We start from the raw sequence: 22695 nt of genomic DNA on the forward strand, positions 1-22695 counted from the left end.
TCTTGAGGTCCCTTCCAGTTCTACGAGGGTGAGCCAGGCGCTATCTTCACATTTAAACATTCTAAGGGAGAACGCATGCACACGCTGTCGTGAGGGTCCTTCCCCCTGGATTGGGCTCTTTCGTGCTCAGGCTGAGGCAACTTGTGGGAGAGTCAAGAAGGGTCACGTGCCCCCCTTTCCCCTCCCCAGCAGCCAGTCTGAGCGGGGAGAGGAAGGGACAGGGCCAGAGCGTCTTCCAGCTCCACTGCCTGGGAGGCTGTCCGGTGCAGCGCAGTGTCCCGGCTGACTGGAGAGCACTTGGCTGCGGCAGCAGCAGCAGGATGCCCCCCACCCAGTCTTGGCTTCCGGGGACAGCGGCTGAGCTAGCCTGAGCCCCCATCCCCAGCCAGGCTCTCGCAGCCAGCCACTGCTGCGCACCCAGCGTAATGGCTGCGAGAGAGCCAGCAGCCTGGCTGGGGAGGGGAGCAGTGCCAGCCTGCCCCCTGCCCAGGCACACCTTCTGGGGACAGGAGCTGACTCCTGAGCATGCTGCGGGAGGGGCCCCCAACTTGCTCAGATGCTATTCCGGACGGCAAGCCTGGGCAGGAGGCAGCCCACTGCTGCCACAGCCAGGCACTCTCCCGGGCCGTTGCTGCCCTGCACCAGGTAGCATCTGGGAGTGGCTCTGTCGCCCGGTTCTGGATGCCAGGTAGAGCAGCCGAATGTGCTCAGGAGGAGCTGGCACAGTGGGAGGACAGAACCGCCCTCCCCGGTAACATAGGATGAGGAGAGCACGGGGCCCAAGGAGGAGATACGTAGTGAGGTCACATGTCCTCCCCATCAGTTGTCTTGCAGCATAGTTGGACCCCCTGATGCATATCCCTCCTCCTCTTCAGCCCCTCCAAGGTATCCACAGTGGTCTGCGGGTTTCTGATAGGGTCTCTGCCAGGGCATGCAGCTCATTGTAAAAGCAGCAGGTCTACAACCCGGAACCAGATCAGTTGTTAGCCCCCCTGCCCTTGTGATATGCCTAATGCGGTTCGTTCACTTTCATGTGACGCTGCTGCTAATCCCAGTCATATCCTTTTGTCTGCATCCGCAGCGCAATCTTTTCATAGATGTCCATGTTTCTATGGCTTGTCCATAGCTGTGTCTGCCCAGTCTCTTTTCCTCAGAGGCCTAGGAGAGCCAGTGAACCTTGTCTGCTTGTAAAGAATCAGGGCCTGCATCAGAGCTAGTCTCCGGGCAGCCTCATTAGTACAGATGATCTGTAGCAGGCTGCCTACTTAGCCACATCATCTGTTTGGCTACAGAGGCCAGCGGGCTGGTTCTAGCCAGCACTAGAAGCAGCTAGCTGGCTTGTCCACGCTCCTGCTGACCACTCTCTCTGCTCCTTCGTTACATGGTTCCTGCAGCTCCTGCCTCCTACCCAGCCTTGCCTCTGTCCTGCCCCAGCCTTGAACCCTCCCCCCTTTGTCTGCTCCCCTGCTTGCTCCAGTTCCTCCTTCCAGTTTGACCTTTGGCTCTGGCTCCAGACTCTGGCTTGACCCTTGGTTCTGGTATCCATTTCCTGCCTTCTCATTTGACCTTGGACTTTGGCTCCAAACTACAACCGCTATGCTCCAACCGCTAGGCCTGATGCCCACTCTGACCACTATGCTAGACTGCCTTTGTCCCAGTTTGTTGACATTACTCCAGGCAGGACCACATCTAGAGTGCATAGCCAGCATGATTGATTGAGCTTTTGACCGCAACACAGAAGAGCTGCTAGGTGTGCTCACCAAGCTGGGCAATCAGGAAAAGCCATTTCAAAAATATGCAGGTATATACAAGGGGGAGGGTGGCTTCCAGTCTTTATGACCCTGGACAGTGGAAGTCACAATTGTGACCAGAGCAGTCAGTGTCAGGCATTGTGGGACAGCTGCTGGATGACTGTTAGGATCAACATAGGTCAGGCAGCATCTACATTCGCCCTACATTGACTAGAGTATGTTGAGCATGGTTCAATGCTATTTGGGACGGTAGTTGTGTCACCACTTACGCTGGCAGGAGACAAATTTCATGCACAAATAAGTTGTCAGAAGGCAACGTATGTCAGCCTAAGTTTGTAATGTAGACCAGGCTTTTGAGTAGTCACAAGAATTTTCTTGGACTCCCAGCACCCTGGACTTTTATGTTTCCACCATTCTCTTTCACCTAAATAAAGCAAAAAGCATGAGATGATCTTGTCCCAAGAGAAACCTACTAGAGGGGCCAGCAAATCGTGCAAGGCTGAGCTCTCTGAATTTTACTGCAATCATCCCATCGCTTTGGGGGAGTGTAGAAGGGGAACTGGAGATCCTCTGGTGAGAGACGCCTCAGTTGTGTGGCAGCAGAGGCTTCCAGATGGATGACTGAATCCTCCAAGCTTCTCTGCTGGCTGCCTCCCCATGTCGGAATGGCTTGGGTTAAGTCATGCTGACTGACAGCAGCTACAGAGGAGCTCACTGAGGGTTAATGCTTTTGGTACTCCTTTCTTCCTTTGTATCTCCCAGGGCAGATTACTGGATCTGGGTACCCTCCACTCATGGAAATGGAGGTCATTATCTACCAATCCTGTATACTCTCTGATCTCATAATGATAATGATGCAAAACATGAATAGCAGATATTTGTTCAGTAATATGTGGGACCTTGACTGTCGTAGGGCTGCTTTACATGTTTCCTCTCAGTTCTATGGACTGATCACCTGCCTGCATTCTCCCCCACGTGTAAGGTGCTGGCCCTCCCCCCTAGATCAGGAAGAACTTTTTACAGGCACCATTTTGTTCTCCATACTTCTAACTTACACAAAATAACAAACACAAAAACAGTTCCTCAACCCACTCTGTGCTGCAGCTCCCAGAGGCCTGTCTCCTCTCATGTCTCCTGTTACTCCCTCTCTACTGAGCTCTTTCAGCCCTTTACAGGGCTCACTTGATCCCTTCCCATTTGGGTCTCATAAATTCAACAGATCTGAGTGGCCCAGGCCTCCTGGTCCTTAAAGGAGCAGGCCACCCTGTTATATTGACAGTGAAAATATGGTTTGCTTGTATCCCAACATCTCTTCAATCATCCACATTAGTCATGATTTCAGAAGGGAGCCTTTGGTTGACATACTGATATACAGAAAATCACTGCTATTTAGTGCCATTTTTATTCTTGCTGAAGCAGGTGGTACTGGGAATGAAACTCCAGTTTCTGAAGTGCTGTAGCATCTGTAAGTTAGTTAATCTATAGAATCATTGTGCTTTCTCTGTTTATTTTCAACTAGAAAGCTTTTTGTTACATGCATAAAAGCTGAATTTTGCTGGCCTAGATGTGCTTTGTGCTGTTTAGTTAGAATACCAGGCACTGTGGTTTGTGAAAAGGTTCTGTATAGGTACATACAGATTTTGACATTATGATTTAAGAACTTACTATGTGGGTATTGTTCCAAAACAGCTTCCATTATTTCCTGCTTTAACATGCTTCTTATTTTCCAGAACATTCACATTTTAGATTGAAATGATCCATTCTTGTTCTCTTGTTTTTGTTCAAGGTCACATTTTTGCGGGGAGAGGAATGGATGTTAGAGCAAAATTCCTTCTGCTGTTTTCTGAGTATTGGAGGAATGTGGAAAAGATACAACCATGCTTCGATCAGTATAGCTTATTTCCCTAAATGTACAGGAATATTCTATACAGATATAAGCATTGCTGAACCAATATCACTAGGTCACATTATGGGACTGCACTGCTATCTTTTTCTAAACCAATAATTGTTACAGTACAAAAACTCTATGTAGACCAGCCCTGGATTAACAGGGGCCTGCCAAACCCATACAACCAGTTTTAAACTTATAGAAGTGTGTCCACACGGGGGTTTGCACCAGTTTAACTAAACTGGCTTAATTAAACCAGGGCAAGTTTGTGTGAAGACAAACTCCTACAGGGCTCTGTGGCTAATTAGCTATTCTCCATTAGTACTAATATCCCAGATGAGTTTATTAAATTAAGTTCTAACCTTTTTGGAGTTTTCATATGCAGGGTCTTCCACTCTGTTGACATATAAGCAAAATCTCTCACCCTCTGTTTTTCGACTATTCATACATGGCCTCACACCTTGTTACACCCAAGCAATTTTAACCCATGTTATTGACCAGTCAGATTTCTTCTTTTATCCAAGCCATGTCTTAAATATATGTAATGAAACATGTTGAAATAATAACCAAATTGTACAGCAAATCCTAACCATTCTCCAGATAATGTCACTGTGTATTAAATCTCCACATGACTTGCCTTTGAACCTGAAAGAGTACAAGGCAGAAACGACAGTATTAACAGCTCTGTTTATGCATTTTTAATGTATTCAGTTCATTGTGGATAGATTCATTAATGTTAAATGTGGTTCTAAATATGGATGGGTCTGAGGGTTTTTTGTTTTGAAGCCTTTGATGGAAGTCTAATGTGTAGGATGGCCTTTTGCATTAATACCAGTTTCATTCACATTTTCTTTCCCTGTCTTTCAGGAGCTATTGTGACAATCTTGGCTACCATCCTTTAAGTGCTGCTGACTTTGGAAAGATCATGAAAAATGTCTTTCCAAATATGAAGGCCCGCCGTCTGGGCACAAGAGGCAAATCAAAATATCCTTTGCTAGAATGCTTTTCAGTAATCTCTTCTGCGCTTGCTTGAAGAACATCTGTTGTTGTAGCTCAACTACCAGCTAAATTTAGAAGTAAAATTAAATCAAGAAATGAAAACAATTTCCCCAAAGTGCTTTGTAGAATACTTGGAAATTTGTTAATCTTCTGTTGTTAAGATGTAAGACGAGTCTTCAGAAATTTTGTGTCTGTTTGAGTTCATCTGATTCTAAATGTTTAGTTGTTCCTGTAGTTATTTACCTTGAAAAATAAAAAGAAGGGTCTTAGATAAAACAACTTGCATTAGATGCATGCAATACCTTTTATGCTGTAATAACACAAGTAAGGAGAATTATGATCTTAACTTCCTTGTCCTGTAACAGATCAGTAATGTGAGAAATTAAGATGAAGTCATTGATGCCTCTTAAGCCATATTAAATTGTTGTTTAAAATTGCCACCTCTCACCCCAAAGAAGTGCTCAGGCTACAGAGCACTGTTTTTTGGTAGGGGGAAAGAAAGGTTAATTGTTGCTTAAAAGAGGAGAGGAATGAACTGGATATCAGTGAGGAAGGCGTTCCGCATGCAAGAATCCACGAAAGCAATAACACAATTAACTGGTGACCTAAGATGTAACTTGGGATACCTGAAAGGATGATGTCAGAGCACAAATAGGTATCTCTACTATAGACAGGGCTATGCACAGGTAAAGGCATTAAAAAAGCCAATAGGCCCAACCTTATGTCATCCCATCACTTAACAGGCAGCCAATGTGAAGAACTCAGGTCAAGCATAATATGAAAAAGTTTGCTCTAGCCAGTGAGGAAACGTGCTGCATTATCATCATGAGCAAGCAGTGAAAAAGCCCTGCCAGGAAGGAATTGCAGTATTAAACCTAAAGGCCATGAGGACGTGTGTTGGTGTTCTGAGGTTGTCTCACATAAGTAAGGGAGCAGCATGCATAGGTTGTGTAACTGAAACACCTCTATTCCATCTCTAACAAGGTAAGGTGTTCCTGGAAAAACTGGTTGAAAACTACATCAAGTTACTTAATCTTGCACATTAGCTCTGAACAAGTCTACTCAGTAAGCAGAGACATGAAGGCAGTGAGAACTTGTATCTGTCAGAAAGAATTTTGTCTTCCTAAAGCTGAGGATCAGTCTGTGTATTATGTATCTTTACATATGATGAAAGATGTGCTGGTCACATCAAATAAAGAGGGGGTGGCTCTGATGCATCCAGCTGGCAAAGTCAGCCAATCATTCTTCCACATCTAAGATTGAGCATTCAGACTCCATGGGGCAACAGATATGTAACTATATAATTTGCATGCCCATGTCTTTAGAAATGAGATCATGAGAAGGCCTCATAAATGTTGAGGCACATGGGAGATAGATCTCTGGGAGGGTATCACGTTTCACATTCCTCACTGGTGATCTACAGTTTTCTGTCACCACAGATTGACTCTTGTCCTCTAAGGTCTGTATGACTTGAAACACTGGATGGTACTGGCGTATTGTCTGTGTATGCAAGGCATGCGTTGCATACAGGACAATTCTATCCAGCCCCCGAACACTCATTTAAACACACATTTTCATTTTTAATGGTGAGAGTTAACCATTGGAACAATTTACCAAGGGTCATGGTGGGTTCTCCATCACTGACAATTTTTAAATCAAGTTTGTATGTTTTTCTACAAGATCTGCTCTAGGAATTATTTTGCAGAAGGTTGAGGGCCTGTGCTATACAGCAGGTCAGACTAGATCAGTGGTTTTCAAACTTTTTTTCTGGGGACCCAGTTGAAGAAAATTGTTGATGCCTGTCATCCAACGGAGCTGGGGATGAGGGGTTTGGGGTGTGGGAGGGTCTCAGGGCTGGGGCAGAGGGTTGGGCTGCGGGGGTGAGGACTGAGGGGTGGGGCCAGGAATGAGGGGTTCTGGGTATGGGAGGGTGCTCTGGGCTGGGGCAAGGGGTTGGGGTGTAGGAGGGAGTCAGGGCTATGGGGTGGGGCCTGGGATGAGGGGTTTGGGGTGCAGGAATGGGTTCTGGGTGGGGGCGGTCAGGGCTGGGGCAGGGGGTTGGGGTGCAGGAGGAGGTCAGGGCTCTGGGCTGGGGGTGCAGGCTCTGCGGTGGGGGCAGGGATGAGGGGCTTGAGGTGCAGGAAGAGGTCCAGGTGTGGGGGGGCTAAGGGATGGGGCAGGAGGTTGGGGTGCGGACTTCCCTCCGGCAGCCGTGGTGCAGAGCAGGCTTCCCGCCAGTCCTGGGACCGTGGACCACACTGCTCCCCGGAAGCGGTCAGCAGCAGGTCTGGCTCCTAGGCGGTGGTGTGCAAGCAGCTCCACACGGCTTTCACCCGCAGGCACCGCCCCCATCCCCCAGGCTCCCATTGGCCTGGAACCGGCCAATGGGATTGTGGAGCTGGTGCTCGGGGCGGGAGCAGCGTGCTGAGTCCTGTGGCTCCCCTGCCTAGAAGCCAACCCACTGCTGGCTGCTTCCGGGGCACACGCGGTGTTGGGACAGGTAGGTACTAGCCTGCCTTAGCTGGGCAGCACCACTGATGGGACTTTTAACGTCCCAGTTGGCGGTGCTGACCAGAGCCGCTAGGATCCCTGGGTGCTGAGCAAGGCGACCCAGTGCCTTACATGCTGCAACCCAGTACTGGGACGTGACCCAAACTTTGAAAAACACTGGACTAGATTATCACACTGGACCCTTCTGGCCTTGGAATCTGTTTAAGGAGAGACTTCAGTGCTTAGTTGGTAGCAGTTAACTATATATGCCCTCTAGTTTAGAGAGTCAGTGCTTCATGTAATAGGAAATCGGAAAATTACGAATAAAAAAAATCGTTCTCTTATCAAGTCAGGATGATTAAAATATGGCCTTATCTTGTAAAGGGGTGTTAATCTACCAGAGAGAGGCATAAAAAGAACCAATGGCTGGAAGTTAAAACCAGGCAAATTCAAATTAGAAATAAGACACACATTTTTAACAAGGAGGGTGATGATTAACCATTGGGACCACCTATCCAGGGAAGAGGTGAATTCTGCATCTCTTGAGGTCTTGAAATTCAGATTGGATACCTTACTGGGTACCCAAACACCAGTACTTGGGCTCAATACAGGAGTAACTGGTTGAAATTGTTTGGCCTGTGTGATGCAGGAGGTCAAACTACATGATCTAATGATCCCCTTTGGCCTTTAAATCCATGAAACGTACCAAGGGCCTGCAAATGACACCATTTAGGCAGACTGCTGTGCTCACGTGGAACCCCACTGACTTCATTTGGACTCCAGGGGGGTACAAGACTCTACCGATGCGGATGACAGTGCAGGACTGGGGTCCATCATTTACGCTGTTTTGATTACTGGCTTAATGTAAAGGATTTTTTAATGTAATGCCAACAAGTGTGGGGCCTTTTGCTTATAAAGTCCATATTTGGAAAGCAGAAGAGTGTTTGAAAACATTTGTCATTTTGTTACAAACCAAGGAGCAGAGAATATTTAAACCTTAATTTGTGATCACATATTGCTACAGTGGACTGAGGAAGAAAGCTTTTGTGCATATGCCAACACTGCCCAACCTTGGCTTCCATAAAACTGGAGATGGGGTACAGTATCTACATATGTATTTGTACAAACTAACTTTTACCATATTTTCTTGTAATATTTAACATTATTGAAACAAAAAACATTTCATAAGAAGTATACAGCTAAAGAGCTGTGCAGTTTAAAAAAATATATATATATATATAAGATTTTTTTTTTACAAAACTCTCATATCCCAAAACAAGCCTAGATGGATTTACTTTAAACTTAAGTAACAATTGGAATGCTATTAATAAAAATGATGATCTGATTTAGCAGCTCTTCACAGTGTCACCACCTACAAATTATTATTTGTTAAATTCATAATTCTCTGTGTATTTTTGCCTTCACTATAAAAAACCCCAAAGATCAGTGTTAGAAAGGGAGCAGGAGTCACAGTGACGTAAACATCTTCCAGATAACAGGTGGCATGCTAAATTGGTAGGCTCAGAAGAAAAGTAGCAAAACATTAAAAATGCTTTGCTAATTTTAGTTTGGCTTTTCATGCCGAGGCATTGGATTGTGGGTAGTGAAAGCACTGGAATTACTCATGCAGTATTCTTCCAGAACGGCAATAGTAACGTAACATCATGTCTCTGCTTGTGCACAAGTGGTAGGAAAATATTGATGTGTTTCATCTCGGATAATACTGATCTAGATGTAGAATGTATAGATTTTTTTTAATTAAGTAAATGTGTACATTGCTGTATCATCATTTGCTCTAGGGTTCTTATTGCTTTTTAATAACTGAGCTTTGCTTTTTCTTTGCATTAGTTGGAAGGGTCAGATCCATCAGGGCAACTACAAAGTGCTGATGAGGAAGTTGTGTCAGCTGCCTGTCGACTTGTGTGCGAATGGGCCCAGAAAGTCCTAAGCCAGCCATTTGATTCAGTCTTGGATTTAGCTCGTTTCCTTGTCAAAAGTCACTACATCGGCACCAAATCAATGGCAGCTTTAACTGTAATGGCAGGGGCGCCAGCAGGTAATGGGATAACTCTTATTTCTGAACCTCTGGGATGGGTAATCTCTTATTTTAGAAGAAAATTAATGCATTTTGTGTAATGATGACTTTTTAAATTTAAATAGGGAGAACTGGGGAGACTGGGTGATCCAGAAGGACTAGCAGTTGGATACAGAATTTGCCATCTCTGTCACACGTTGGAATGTGGCCCAGTTGAGGAGTGACTGAAAGATACGTTAGTCTGATGATCATTAGGTGAAATGAGTTAGTAGTGTGAGTCCAGTCCGTAATGAGTAAGCATCCACTTCAGTAACACCCTGGTTCCAGAAAGCCCCCATACCTTATGCATGTCCTGAATAGGGATGGATTTAAACAAATATTAAAGTGCTTTGACTAAAGCAGAGTCTAAATTGCTGACTTGGTTGGGTCCCTTGTTGGCTGGCTGAGCGTGGAGGCCTAGGGATTGAAGTTGCAAAGCCCTGCGGTGGACTTGGAGGGCTGGAAAGGGGAAGCATGAATTGCTATTGCCTGTGTTGTGCCTCTTCTGTGACTTTAGTTTCCCAGGCTGTTACAATGGCTCCTTTCACCAGTGCTATAAGAGGAGAAAGTTACTATGACTATTTTTGCTGCAGTTGAGATTTTTATGTTTGTTAGTTGTAAGGAAAGGGAGTGGAGATGTCGAGTAAAATATTGTCACATCTGGTTGGAGCAGTTTTCTACCTGGGAAGAGAGAGAAGCCTTTACATAAACTATGGTTTACAGTCACTGGGATTATTTCATGGGGACTGTGGAACCCCGATTGCTGCCAAAAGAACTACTGCTCTGAAATCCAGTGAGCATCTAAACAGTAGAGAAAGGAGGTGACGGGAGGAATATTTGGCTACATTAATGTTAATTGTGACAGTACACATGGTACAATCTGGAGTGATGGACAGCTTTCCCCCTCAATTCTTCGACCTGGGGTGCCTTTTAGACTGGTTCACTGTGAGAGCAACCACTCCTTGTTTGCCCGCACGCAGCCTCCAGCATGTAAATTGCTCATATACTGTATGAGTGTTCTAGCCAGCCACTCCTGAATTATATTACAGAGCAACACCAGGAGATTCCCAGTCCCAGACTTGTCCCCAAAAATGTGCATCTTGTATTGCCCAGTACCCTCCTTAACAATGCAAGCTCATAGAAAGTCCATAATTTTATTAATAGAAAATGATAGGCACAAATCTTCTCATCTCAAAGAGAGTTCCCCAATAGGGTTGCCAACTTTCTAATTGCTGACAACCGGCCTCCCCCCCCCTCCCCCCCCACCAGCCCTGCCACCTGCTTCACCTCTTCCCCCAAGGCCCCACCCTTGCTCTGCCTCTTCTCTTGAGGCCCTGCCCCCCATTGCTTGCTGCTCTTCACCCTCCCCCTTCTTTATAGCTGGATCATCTTCACCTCCCTCCTTGCCCCCCCCCCCCCCCCCCAGCTGGGCTCCTTCTGCTCTGGAGCTGCAGCCTGATGCGGGGCCCGCCTGCCCACAAGATGCAGGTAGGAGGTGGCCCCAGCTGAGCAGCGGCTAGCATGTGTTGATGACCCGTGCATCCTTCCTTCTCCGCCCACAATAACTGGACTTTTAGTGTCCAGTCAGTACATCTGACCAGACACTGCCAGGTCCCCTTTTCAATCAACTGGACACCTGGCAACCTTATTCCCCAAACACTTCAATCCAAACACACTGGCTTAGATAAAACAATAAAATAAATTTATTAACTACAGAAAAACAGAATTTAAGTGTTTACAAGTAATGAGGCATAAAAATCAGAATTTGGTTACAAGAAAATAAGAGGTAAAACGCAACTAATATCTAACTTAACAAGCTAAAGTTAATTCCAAGTAAAATGTCTCTCTCACCACATGATTTTGCACTTTTACTGGCTGGATGCCTTTCAGCCAGAAACTCTCCCCCAATCCAATGCTCCTTTCCTTCTCTTTCAGGCATTGTAGATGTTGTGGGCAGCAAGAAAGGGAGGAGAGATAATCTGAGGAATTTGGTCCCCTTTTTTTTATAACAATTCTCTTCATTGAGAATTATCTTGTGCTGGGGTTCAGGTGACAGAGAGTCTGTGGGACGGGAACTTCCAGCTGTTTCTTTGCCAACATGTAAATTTCTCTCTCACAGCCTTCTTGCCAAAGAATGGCTGCTTAACCAGGTGATAGTCCATTTGATTATGCTGATGCCTGGCTAGCCTTTTATCTCTGGAAAACTAGTTTGAAGCGGTTTCCCTAGACTTGGAACATGCATTATACAGTAGAATTTTTTAACTTTACATGCAACGTAGTAAAATATTTTACCAGGACAACGTTCAGCAGATTATGTTTTCAAATGATACCTCACATAGCATACTTTGTACAAAATTCATCATAGTCTTGTAAAAAGGGTGAACATAAGGATACAGATGTCACAAGCATCTGAACAGTAAAGGAGATGAAGTGAGGAATATTTGGCTACATTAATTGTTACTAAAAGAATTCAGGGTGGCCTCTCTCAAATACATTTCCCCAGTCTCCAGAAACTGGTTATGAATTCACAATCTCATGGAGAGTGGGGGTAAATCCCCTGATGGAGGCATTTTACAGTCAGGATATAGCACTCTACTTCAGCTTGGACATTCAAGTTGGTATCCATTTCACAGGTGTTTCCAGAGTTTGTATGTAGAATTAAAGAACGTCTGTTCCCTTTCTGTACAGGAGAATTTTCTGAATACTGGTGGCTCCTTGAAAGCAACATATAGGGAGAATGCATATCAAATCGATTATGGATTTTTTAAAAGGATTTTTCAATTTAAACTAAATACATTTTTCCTTTAAAATGTAAAATGTTAAAAGTTGCATATGAAATCATGATAATCTGTGTTAAGCCTACATTTACTATTATATATTAAAATAATTTAAAAAAATAAAAAGTTGCATCAGTGAACCTTCCTCAAATGAATTAAAGAGTGCTGCTTTTTTAATTTTATACAGAATCAGGGGGAAAACATGTTTATTGAGGTCAACGCAAGCTTTATAAATAGGTTACAATGTCATGCATTGCATTAAGTATCTGTTATTTTCAGTCTTACAGTGGAGCAAATGTTACTTACATTTTTCCAAATGTAAGTATTTTCAGTTTCTGTTGTATAAAAAAGCTTTTGACTTAATTACTTTTTATAACAATTTCATTTAAGTAGTAGGTGCACAGAGAATATTTTCTTCATTTGGTCTAGTTCATTCAAATTTGAGAAACCAATTGGGAGTTGAAAAAGTTGTGTTCCTCTTTCAGATTATGACTAAAAACCAGAATGAGATCTACTAATTCTAAAAACTTGAAGGAAATGGGGCTAAATTTTCAAAGTTAGTTAGGCCATAGACACCCATCTGTATCTTTAGGCACCTAAATACTTTTGAAAATCTGACCCATGGTGACCAGAAACAATTCATTAACTCCACAGTTAATATTTCCTTTGTTTAATAAATCAGTTAGTTTTAAATACAAAACATGTTTTGATGAACTTAACTTTTTTTCTTATGTATCCAGCACTTAAGGTAATATAATTTTACTAATAAATACCATTTAAAAATGCTGGTTTTGTACATTTTTAATTGAATTCCAGCTTCCATCCAAATGCAGTTTAAAACCAATTCTGAGTATAAAGTTATTATCTAGTAAATAAGAAATGCTTAATTAGAATCATAGAATATCAGAGTTGAAAGGGACCTCTGGAGGTCGTCTAGTCCAACCCCCTGCCCAGAGCAGGACCAATCCCAACTAAATCATCCCAGCCAGGGCTATGTCAAGCCTGGCCTTAAAAACTTCTAAGGAAGGGGATTCCACCACCTCCCTAGGTAACGCATTCCAGTGTTTCACCACCCTCCTAGTGAAAAAGTTTTTCCTAATAGCCAACCTAAATCTCCCCCACTGCAACTTGAGACCATTACTCCTTGTCCTGTCATCTGCTATCACTGAGAACAGTCTAGATCCATCCTCTTTGGATCCACCTTTCAGGTAGCTAAAAGCAGCTATCAAATCCCCCCTCATTCTTCTCTTCCATAGACTAAACAATCCTAGTTCCCTCAGCCTCTCCTCATAAGTCATGCGTTCCAGACCCCTAATCATTTTTGTTGCCCTTCCAATTTCTCCACATCCTTCTTGTAGTGTGGGGCCCAAAACTGGACACAGTACTCCAGATGAGGCCTCACCAATGTCGAATAGAGGGGAACGATCACGTCCCTCGATCTGCTGGCAATGCCCCTACTTATACACCCCAAAATGCCATTGGCCTTCTTGGCAACAAGGGCACACTGTTGACTCATATCCAGCTTCTCGTCCACTGTCACCCCTAGGTCCTTCTCTGCAGAACTGCTGCCTAGCCATTTGGTCCCTAGTCTGTAGCGGTGCATTGGATTCTTCCGTCCTAAGTGCAGGACTCTGCACTTGTCCTTGTTGAACCTCATCAGATTTCTTTTGGCCCAATCCTCTGATTTGTCTAGGTCCCTCTGTATCCTATCCCTACCCTCCAGCGTATCTACCACTCCTCCCAGTTTAGTCACATCTGCAAACTTGCTGAGGGTGCAATCCAGACCATCCTCCAGATCATTAATGAAGATATTGAACAAAACTGGCTCCAGGACCGACCCTTGGAGCACTCCGCTAGATACCAGCTGCCAACTAGACATGGAGCCATTGATCACTACCCGTTGAGCCCGACAATCTAGCCAACTTTCTACCCACCTTGTAGTGCATCCATCCAGCCCATACTTCTTTAACTTGCTGACAAGAATACTGTGGGAGACCGTGTCAAAAGCTTTGCTAAAGTCGAGGAATAACACGTCCACTGCTTTCCCTTCATCCACAGAACCAGTTATCTCATCATAGAAGGCAATTAGATTAGTCAGGCATGACTTTCCCTTGGTGAATCCATGCTGACTGTTCCTGATCACTTTCCTCTCCTCTAAGTGCTTCAGAATTGATTTCTTGAGGACATGCTCCATGATTTTTCCACGGACTGAGGTGAGGCTGACCAGCCTGTAGTTCCCAGGATCCTCCTTCCCTTTTTTAAAGATTGGCACTACATTAGCCTTTTTGCAGTCTTCCGGGACTTCCCCCGATCACCATGTGTTTTCAAAGATAATGGCCAATTCCTTTAGCACTCTCAGATGCAACGTATCTGGCCCCATGGACTTGTGCTCGTCCAGTTTTTCTAAATAGTCCCGAACCACTTCTTCCTTCACAGAGGGCTGGCCACCTCCTCCCCATTCTGTGCTGCCCAGTGCAGCAGTCTGGGAGCTGACCTTGTTCGTGAAGACAGAGGCAAAAAAAACATTGAGTACATTAGCTTTTTCCACATCCTCTGTCACTAGGTTGCCTCCCTCATTCAGTAAGGGGCCCACACTTTCCTTGGCTTTCTTCTTGTTGTCAACATACCTGAAGAAACCCTTCTTGTTACTCTTAACATCCCTCGCTAACTGCAACTCCAGGTGTGATTTAGTCTTCCTGATTTCATTCCTACATGCCCAAGCAATATTTATATACTCATCCCTGGTCATTTGTCCAATCTTCTACTTCTTGTAAGCCTCTTTTTTGTGTTTAAGATCAGCAAGGATTTCACTGTTAAGCCAAGCTGGTCGCCTGCCATATTTACTGTTCTTTCTACACATCGGGATGGTTTGTCCCTGTAACCACAATAAGGATTGTTTAAAATACAGCCAGCTCTCCTTTCCCCCTCATGTTATTCCTTTCCCCCTCATGTTGTTCTCCCATGGGATCCTGCCCACCAGTTCCCGGAGGGAGTCAAAGTCTGCTTTTCTGAAGTCCACGGTCCGTATTCTGCTGCTTTCCTTTCTTCCTTGTGTCAGGATCCTGAACTCTACCATCTCATGGTCACTGCCTCCCAGGTTCCCATCCACTTTTGCTTCCCCTACTAATTCTTCCCGGTTTGTGAGCAGCAGGTCAAGAGCTCCGCCCCTAGTTGGTTGCTCCAGCACTTGCACCAGGAAATTGTCCCCTACAGTTTCCAAAAACTTCCTGGATTGTCTGTGCACCACTGTATTGCTCTCCCAGCAGATATCAGGATGATTGAAGTCGCCCATGAGAACCAGGGTATGCGATCTAGTAGCTTCTGCGAGTTGCTGGAAGAAAGCCTCGTCCACCTCATCCCCCTGGTCCGGTGGTCTATAGCAGACTCCCACCACGACATCACCCTTGTTGCTCACGCTTCTAAACTTAATCCAGAGACTCTCAGGTTTTTCTGCAGTTTCATACTTGAGCTCTGAGCAGTCGTACTGCTTCCTTACATACAGTGCAACTCCCCCACCTTTTCTGGCCTCCCTGTCCTTCCTGAACAGTTTATACCCATCCATGACAGTACTCCAGTCATGCGAGTTATCCCACCAAGTCTCTGTTATTCCAATCACATCATAATTCCCTGACTTTGCCAGGACCTCCAGTTCTCCCTGCTTGTTTCCCAGGCTTTGTGCATTTGTATATAGGCACTTGAGATAACCCGCTGATCGCCCCTCATTCTCAGTATGAAGAAGGAGCCCTCCCCTCTCACACACTCCTGCTCATGCTTCCTCCCGGTATCCCGCTTCCCCACCTACCTCAGGGCTTTGGTCTCCTTCCCCTGGTGAACCTCCTCACTAGGTTAAAGCCCTCCTCACTAGGTTAGCCAGCCTGCTCGCGAAGATGCTCTTCCCTCTCTTCGTTAGGTGGAGCCCGTCTCTGCCTACCACTCCTCCTTCTTGGAACACCATCCCATAGTCGAAGAATCCAAAGCCTTCTCTCTGACACCACCTGCGTAGCCATTCATTGACTTCCACGATTCGATGATCCCTACCCCGGCCTTTTCCTTCCACGGGGAGGATGGACGAGAACACCACTTGCGCCTCAAACTCCTTTATCCTCCTTCCCAGAGCCACGTAGTCTGCAGTGATCCACTCAAGGTCATTCTTGGCAGTATCATTGGTGCCCACGTGGAGAAGCAGGAAGGGGTAGCGATCCGAGGGCTTGATGAGTCTCGGCAAACTCTCCGTCACATCACGAATCTTAGCCCTTGCAAGCAGCAGCTGTCTTCTCTGTTTTCCCGGTCAGGGCAGCAGATAGATGACTCAGTCCCCCTGAGGAGAGAGTCCCCGACCACCACCACCCGCCTCCTTCTCTTGGGAGTGGTGGTCGTGGAACCCCCAACCTTAGGACAGTGCATCTCATGCCTTTCAACTGGTGGAGTCTCCTTCTGCTCCCTTCCCCCAGACGTATCATCTGGGCCGCTCCCCGCAATGGTACCTGTGGAGAGAACATGAAAACGGTTACTTACCTGTATCTGCGTTGCTGGTACATGGACGTTCCCCCTTCTTCTGGAGGTCATGTTGCCAAATTTCATCACCGTCCTCCTGTCCCCGCTGCGCAGCCTGCTCTGAATCTTCAGAACCTTGTGCTCGTAGAAGCATATCCTGACGCCTGTCCAGGAAATCTTCAGTTTCTCTTATGCAACGTAGGGTCGATACCTGTTGCTCCAGACCTTGAACCTTCTCTTCCAATATGGAGACCAGCTTGCACTTTGTACACACAAAGTCGCTTCTGTCCTGTGGAAGAAAGACAAACATGGTACATCCAGTGCAGGTCACAACAGCTGAACACTCCCCATCCATATTACCTTCCTACTACGAGCTTCCTCAGGAGATGCAGTAATTACTCAGAGAAGTAGTTAAGATGTAAGCCTCAGTGGGCTCACCCCAGGCGAACTCCCAGGCAAACTCCTGCTGTTTGCTGCTCTGCTGTCCCCCGCTGCTCAGCTGGTTCGTGGAGCCGCCAGCTTTTTTAAACAGCCAGGCTCACCTGAAACAAAACACTCCCAACTCCCGCCCTTTTCAGCCAACCAATCAAGCACTCGCTCAAACTTTCAAGCTGCCCTCACTACAAACACTCCGATCCTCTCACCAAACACACACTCACCAACACAGATCCCAGGCAAACTCCTGCTGTTTGCTGCTCTGCTGCCCCCCGCTGCTCAGCTGCTCTAACAAAAAAAAGTAAAAAGAATCTGAATAAATGTATGTTGAGGCATATGATTGCTTAAATAAATGTGTATGTGCAAATTTAGTGTAAAGGCTATATTTGGTTGCACATCAGTGTTAATGGTTATACCAACCAAGGGGAATCAACCTTTTTTGTAGAAAAATAACTAAAAAGTACAAATGCAAAACAAGATTACAACCAATAAAGGTTTCCTGGTTGCTGATTTAAATTAAGATTAAATTAAATCAGTTTGATTGACATCAGTGCACCCTGCTGCATATCAGCACTTGGATGGTGAATTGACTATCCCTTCCAGACTAGTCCCAGACGGGTTCTCAAAACACTTGAGATGGTGGATAAAAATCAATGATTTTTTTAAAAAAAAAATTTTTTAACGTATTTTTGTATTTAAATCGGATTTTGAGGAAAAAACTTATCTAAAGATAGTTTTAATTAAGATACATTGTAGCTCAAAGATATCTCATCATGGAATAGGGATTATAAATTTTAATTCTATAGTATGAGACAATATATTCATGTAATGTTTAAGAAAAGTTTTGTCAATGAGTTCCAATAGTTTATGGATTAGGGACCCAATCTTATGAGGTTCCAGGGGCTTCTATATAGATTATTTAGGTTAATCTTTCTATCTACCCAATGGGACTCAGTGCTCAGTCTAGAAGATACCATCAGAGATGCTTAGTTTTGTAGTTCTCCGACTGTGGATTTGTGTCTCCAGAGATAACATGCTTGTTAAGAGCAAAAATATTTTTAAGTAAATAATATATAGAGGTGAGAAATAACAGACCTCAACCCTATTGTCCCTCTGCAAATTTGTGTACACAGAGTCAATCCCTTACCTCTGTCTAAAAGTGCAAAGTTTCAAAAAGTTCAATGACTAGAAGATTTTTGGGGGCGGAATAGATTTGGACAAGAAGAAGAAGTCTGGAGATAAATGTGAGAAGGGAGGGACAGGCAGTAGAAACAAAAGTGAAACTGTTTGAGCAGCATATTCCAGAAGTCTTGAGGTCTTTCTGAGTGTAGCCTTCATTGATTTGAGATTTACCATACCATTCTCTCACTAGAAGGGAAAACCTATAATGGCAGCAAGCCGTAAAAGAGATCGAGTTTGGGAATATTTTAATGAAGTTCCTCTACCTGTGGGTAAGACAGGCAAGCGGGCAAAATGCAAACAGTGCAACAAAGAAATGCAAGGCCTGGTTGCCCGAATGAAACAACGTCATGAGAAGTGTTACTTCTCAGGAGGAAGCTGCATTGAAGATGATGAAAGGAACATGTCTGAACATGCAGGATAGTCAGGTTGGTAAACTTTTTTATTTCATACTTTTTCTTAAGGACTGCCTGTCTTCCTTCTGGACTATTCTTGAATTCTCATGTTTGAGCAAAAAATATAGGTGTTACTCTCTGGTACTATAATTTTAGATACAGTTGTGATAAAAAATAAATAGCTGAAATAGGCAGATCTTCCTCCTTTTACAATTTCACCTTTAAAGTAGTACTGAGTGTCAGTGAATTCAGTGAGTAATACTAAATGAGCAGTGTGGTGGTAATAATTAAATAACTGCATTGACTTATTTTGTTTAGGAGAATCCATCCTCAACATAAAGGATTCTGAAGACTATCCACCTTCAAGATCACCATCATTTTCTATAGTTTCAGAGTTATCTGCCAATGATAGTGTTTCAGTCTCATCATGTATGTCACATAGCCACAGTATATCACCTGTAGCAAAAAGAAAAAAAATCTTCATCATCCAGAAACAACCATAGATAAGTTTGTGATAAGAACCAGCAGATTACAAAACGAGGTAATTGATGAAAAAATTGCCCCGTTTGTTTATGCAACAGACTCTCCTTTCCGTATGATTGAGAACCCACACTTCATTAATATGGTTCAGTCATTAAGACCAGGATACAGTCCACCGAACAGAGTATATGTCACAGGCAAATTGCTGGATAAAGTGTTTGAAAGAGAAATTGAGCAGTGTGCAAAAGGTCTAGAGCAGTGGTTCTTAACCTTTACTGCAGCCTGCACCCCTTTGGTTCTCAAAATATGTTCTCGCACCCCTTATCAAAAATCATTGAAGTAGGTCAGTTCTTTAAACCTAAATATATTTTTTTGTATATTACAGTAATTGTTAAAAAATGTATAATGTTAATAAATACATAGGTTTGATTAAACAAAGTAGTTGTACTTATGTGCCTGTGCTTAATTTGTGTTTTTGATCACAGATCATAGAATATCAGGGTTGGAAGGGACCTCAGGAGGTCATCTAGTCCAACCCCCTGCTCAAAGCAGGACCAATCCCCAATTTTTGCCCTAGATCCCAAATGGCCCTCTCAAGGATTGAACTCAAAACCCTGGGTTTAGCAGGCTAATGCTCAAACCACTGAGCTATCGCTACCCCCCATGATTTACCTTCTAAAAAATCTGACATGTCTCGCACCCCCAGAAAGGGCATCTTGCACCCCAGGTAAAGAACCACTGGTCTAGAGGGTGAAATTGTTAACCTGAGTCTTGATAGGTGGAGCAATGTCCGCAATGATCCTGTTGTATGTGCTTGTGTGACAACAAAAGAAGGGAATGTCTTCCTTACAGAAACAATTGATACATCAGGAAATGCACACACAGCAGAATCCTTACAAGAAGTAGCAGTAAAAGCTACAACAAACTGTGAAAAAAAATTCAAATGTCTAGTACACAGCTTGGTCACAGACAATGCTGCAAATGTATCCAAGATGAGAAGAAATTATTTAGAAGAGAGTGAAGAGAGTTCCCAAGCTACATATGGTTGCAGTGCTCATTTGATTTACCTCCTAGCCAAAGACTTCAGTGTTCCAGAATAAAGGCTAATGTTGTTGAAATTGCAAAATACTTCTGTAACAACCACTTTGCAGCAGCTGCTCTGAAAAAAGTGGGAGGAACCAAGCTAACTCTCCCACAAGACGTGCGATGGAACTCAGTAGCAGACTGTTTTGAGCACTGTATCAAGAACTGGCCTAATCTGATGACAGTTTGTGAACAAAATCGTGAAAAAATAGATGGCACTGTCACAGCCAAAGTTCTCAACACTGGGCTTAAGAGAAATGTTGAACACATGCTGAGTACCCTGACACCTATTTCTGTAGCCTTGAACAAAATGCACGGAAACAGCTGTTTTATTGCTGATGCTGTTAAAATTTGGAAGGAACTGAGTGAGATCTTAAAAAGAGAAATGTGCAATGACAGAGTTAAATTACAAACATTAAAAAAACGAATGGGGCAAGCACTATCTCCAGCTCATTTTCTTGCAAATATTCTCAATACTCGGCACCAGAGTCAAACCTTAACTGCTGAAGAAGAGGAGTTGGCTATGACATGGACAACCAGCAATCGTCCCTCCATAATGCCAACTATAATAAACTTCAGAGCTAAGGGCAAACCATTCAAGAAATGTATGTTTGCTGATGATGTTTTAAAGAAAGTCACACTAGTGAACTGGTGGAAGTCACTTAAGCACTTGGATTCAGAGACTGTTGAAGTGATAATCTCACTTTTAACAGCAGTAGCTTCTTCTGCTGGTGTAGAAAGAATATTTTTTTCCTTTGGACTAATTCATTCCAAATTGAGAAAGCGTTTGGGACCTGAAAAAGCAGGAAAGCTTGTTTTTCTTTTCCAGATTACGAACAAACAGGAAAATGAAAGTGAAGACGACTGAGTTAGCTGCAGAAGCCAGTATTATAAGTTTCTCATGTTGACTTGGCTGACATAGTCGATTTAATTTTTGTTGTTTTTTTTTTTAAATATTTCATTTAACTATTTTAGTTTAAAACAATTTTAACAAAAACAAACCTGATTTTAAAAAACTTGAATGTTTAATTAAATTCAAAAATTCATATGCTTGTTTTATTAAAATGTTATATGTTTGCTGTTGAACAAAAAAATCCAGAATACATAACGTTGTTTTAGTTAAATAAAACCATTTAAATGTCTGTCTGGTGATGTCCTCCTCCTAATACAGCATGGCAAGAAAATCCTCCAAATATTAATGATTAACCTGTTGAACTGGAGATAGTTCACCTCCCAGTGACTTCATAAATATCTGCTTCAGTTACCTTTGGTAAATGAAATAACCAGACAATCATTCGTTTTCTAATATAGCTGTAAAACTATCTGAAAAGTTTTCAAAATAAATCACTTTAAAAATGCACAGCGTGTACCTTCTAAAAATGAAACCTACATCTATCTCTGTGTTGTGAAGAATATGTGTATTAAGGTTATAACAACCAACAAGAATGCACTTTTATGTAGAAATCCATGATTAAATCGAGTCTTCCTGACTCGTGATTTAAATCATGATTTAAATCAATTTGATTTAAATCAAATCCAGCCTGACTTGAGAGCATGCATAACTTGAAGCATATGATCAATGACATTAAAATCACGGGGACTATTCATATGCTTAAATTTAGGCATGTGCTTACATACTTCGTTGGAGCAGGGCTGTAGTAGCACAGTGACAGCACTTCGGAAATACATATAGATAAATTTGGTGTGAATTTTCTGTTAGGTGAATTTATCTCAGCTCTTATTTAATTTTCTTTCAACAACTGATGTTCTCAGGGGCAATCTTGATGCATGTCAGGTGCAAACTGTCCTGAAATGTTTGCTCTGGTTCAGGTAACACAAGTAGGTCAGCAGGTGTCAGCATCAACCATACTAAAAATAGAGCTTGTGGAGGCGGGGTGGATGGGCTTCTGCTGGTGCAAGTTTGTGAGGTTGTGCAGCTCTCCCAAATATTTTATCTTCGTTAGCGTTTCATTTATGATTAAGGAGCTGCAGTAAATACTCCATTGTTAAAGTTAAAAGACAATTTACACATAGGAACATAGGAATTGCCATACTGAAACAGTCCCTTGATACATCTAGTCCGGTATCCTATCTCCAAGAGTGGCCAAAACCCAGTGGTTTTGACAAAGGTGCAAGAAACTTCCTAATCCTTAATAGATTGAGACTGGCTTAAGACCTGAAGCATGAGGTTTACTATCTCTTCCAAAATTTATAGTAGCAGTAACTATTATAGCTCTGGATATTCTTGTTATCCATATAAATGTCCAGTCCCTTTATGAATCTTACTGAGTTTTTTGTCTCAAACATATCCTGTAGCCGTGAGTTCCAGTGCTTAATAACTTGTGATTATTTGTGTAAAAAAAATTTCCTCATGTTCCCTCATCATTTTCAGAGACTCCCTTTAGTCTTAAACGTCCCGTGATTATTAAGAGGAAATCAGAGAATACTTGTTTGGTGTGGAAGGTTTGAAGTAAATTGCTGAAGTACAAAAGGCTGTTCTTGAGTTATAAGGGGGAAACTATGATTTCTTGTGCATCAAAACTTGTTCTCACTTTGTGTTTTGTGTCTCAAAAAGCATAAGGCCTGAGAAGTTCTCAATAGTTCTATTAAGGATCAATGTAAACTTGTGCATCCTACCCAGGTAGCTCTC

At 43.4% G+C, this 22695-nt stretch overlaps 1 protein-coding gene across 1 annotated transcript in view; it reads left to right on the forward strand.

Annotated features, from left to right (window-relative positions):
• The window catches only part of RFX7 (regulatory factor X7), a 118230-nt gene that overhangs the window by 84968 nt on the left and 10567 nt on the right, over window positions 1–22695 (forward strand). The window contains exons 5-7 of the mRNA XM_077827619.1: window positions 4507–4623; window positions 8141–8225; window positions 8977–9184. Of these exons, the coding sequence (XP_077683745.1) occupies window positions 4507–4623; window positions 8141–8225; window positions 8977–9184 (410 nt within the window). The remainder of the gene's footprint in view (window positions 1–4506; window positions 4624–8140; window positions 8226–8976; window positions 9185–22695) is intronic.

This window comes from Eretmochelys imbricata, chromosome 10, assembly GCF_965152235.1.
Source record: "Eretmochelys imbricata isolate rEreImb1 chromosome 10, rEreImb1.hap1, whole genome shotgun sequence".
Lineage (NCBI taxonomy): Eukaryota > Metazoa > Chordata > Testudines > Cheloniidae > Eretmochelys > Eretmochelys imbricata.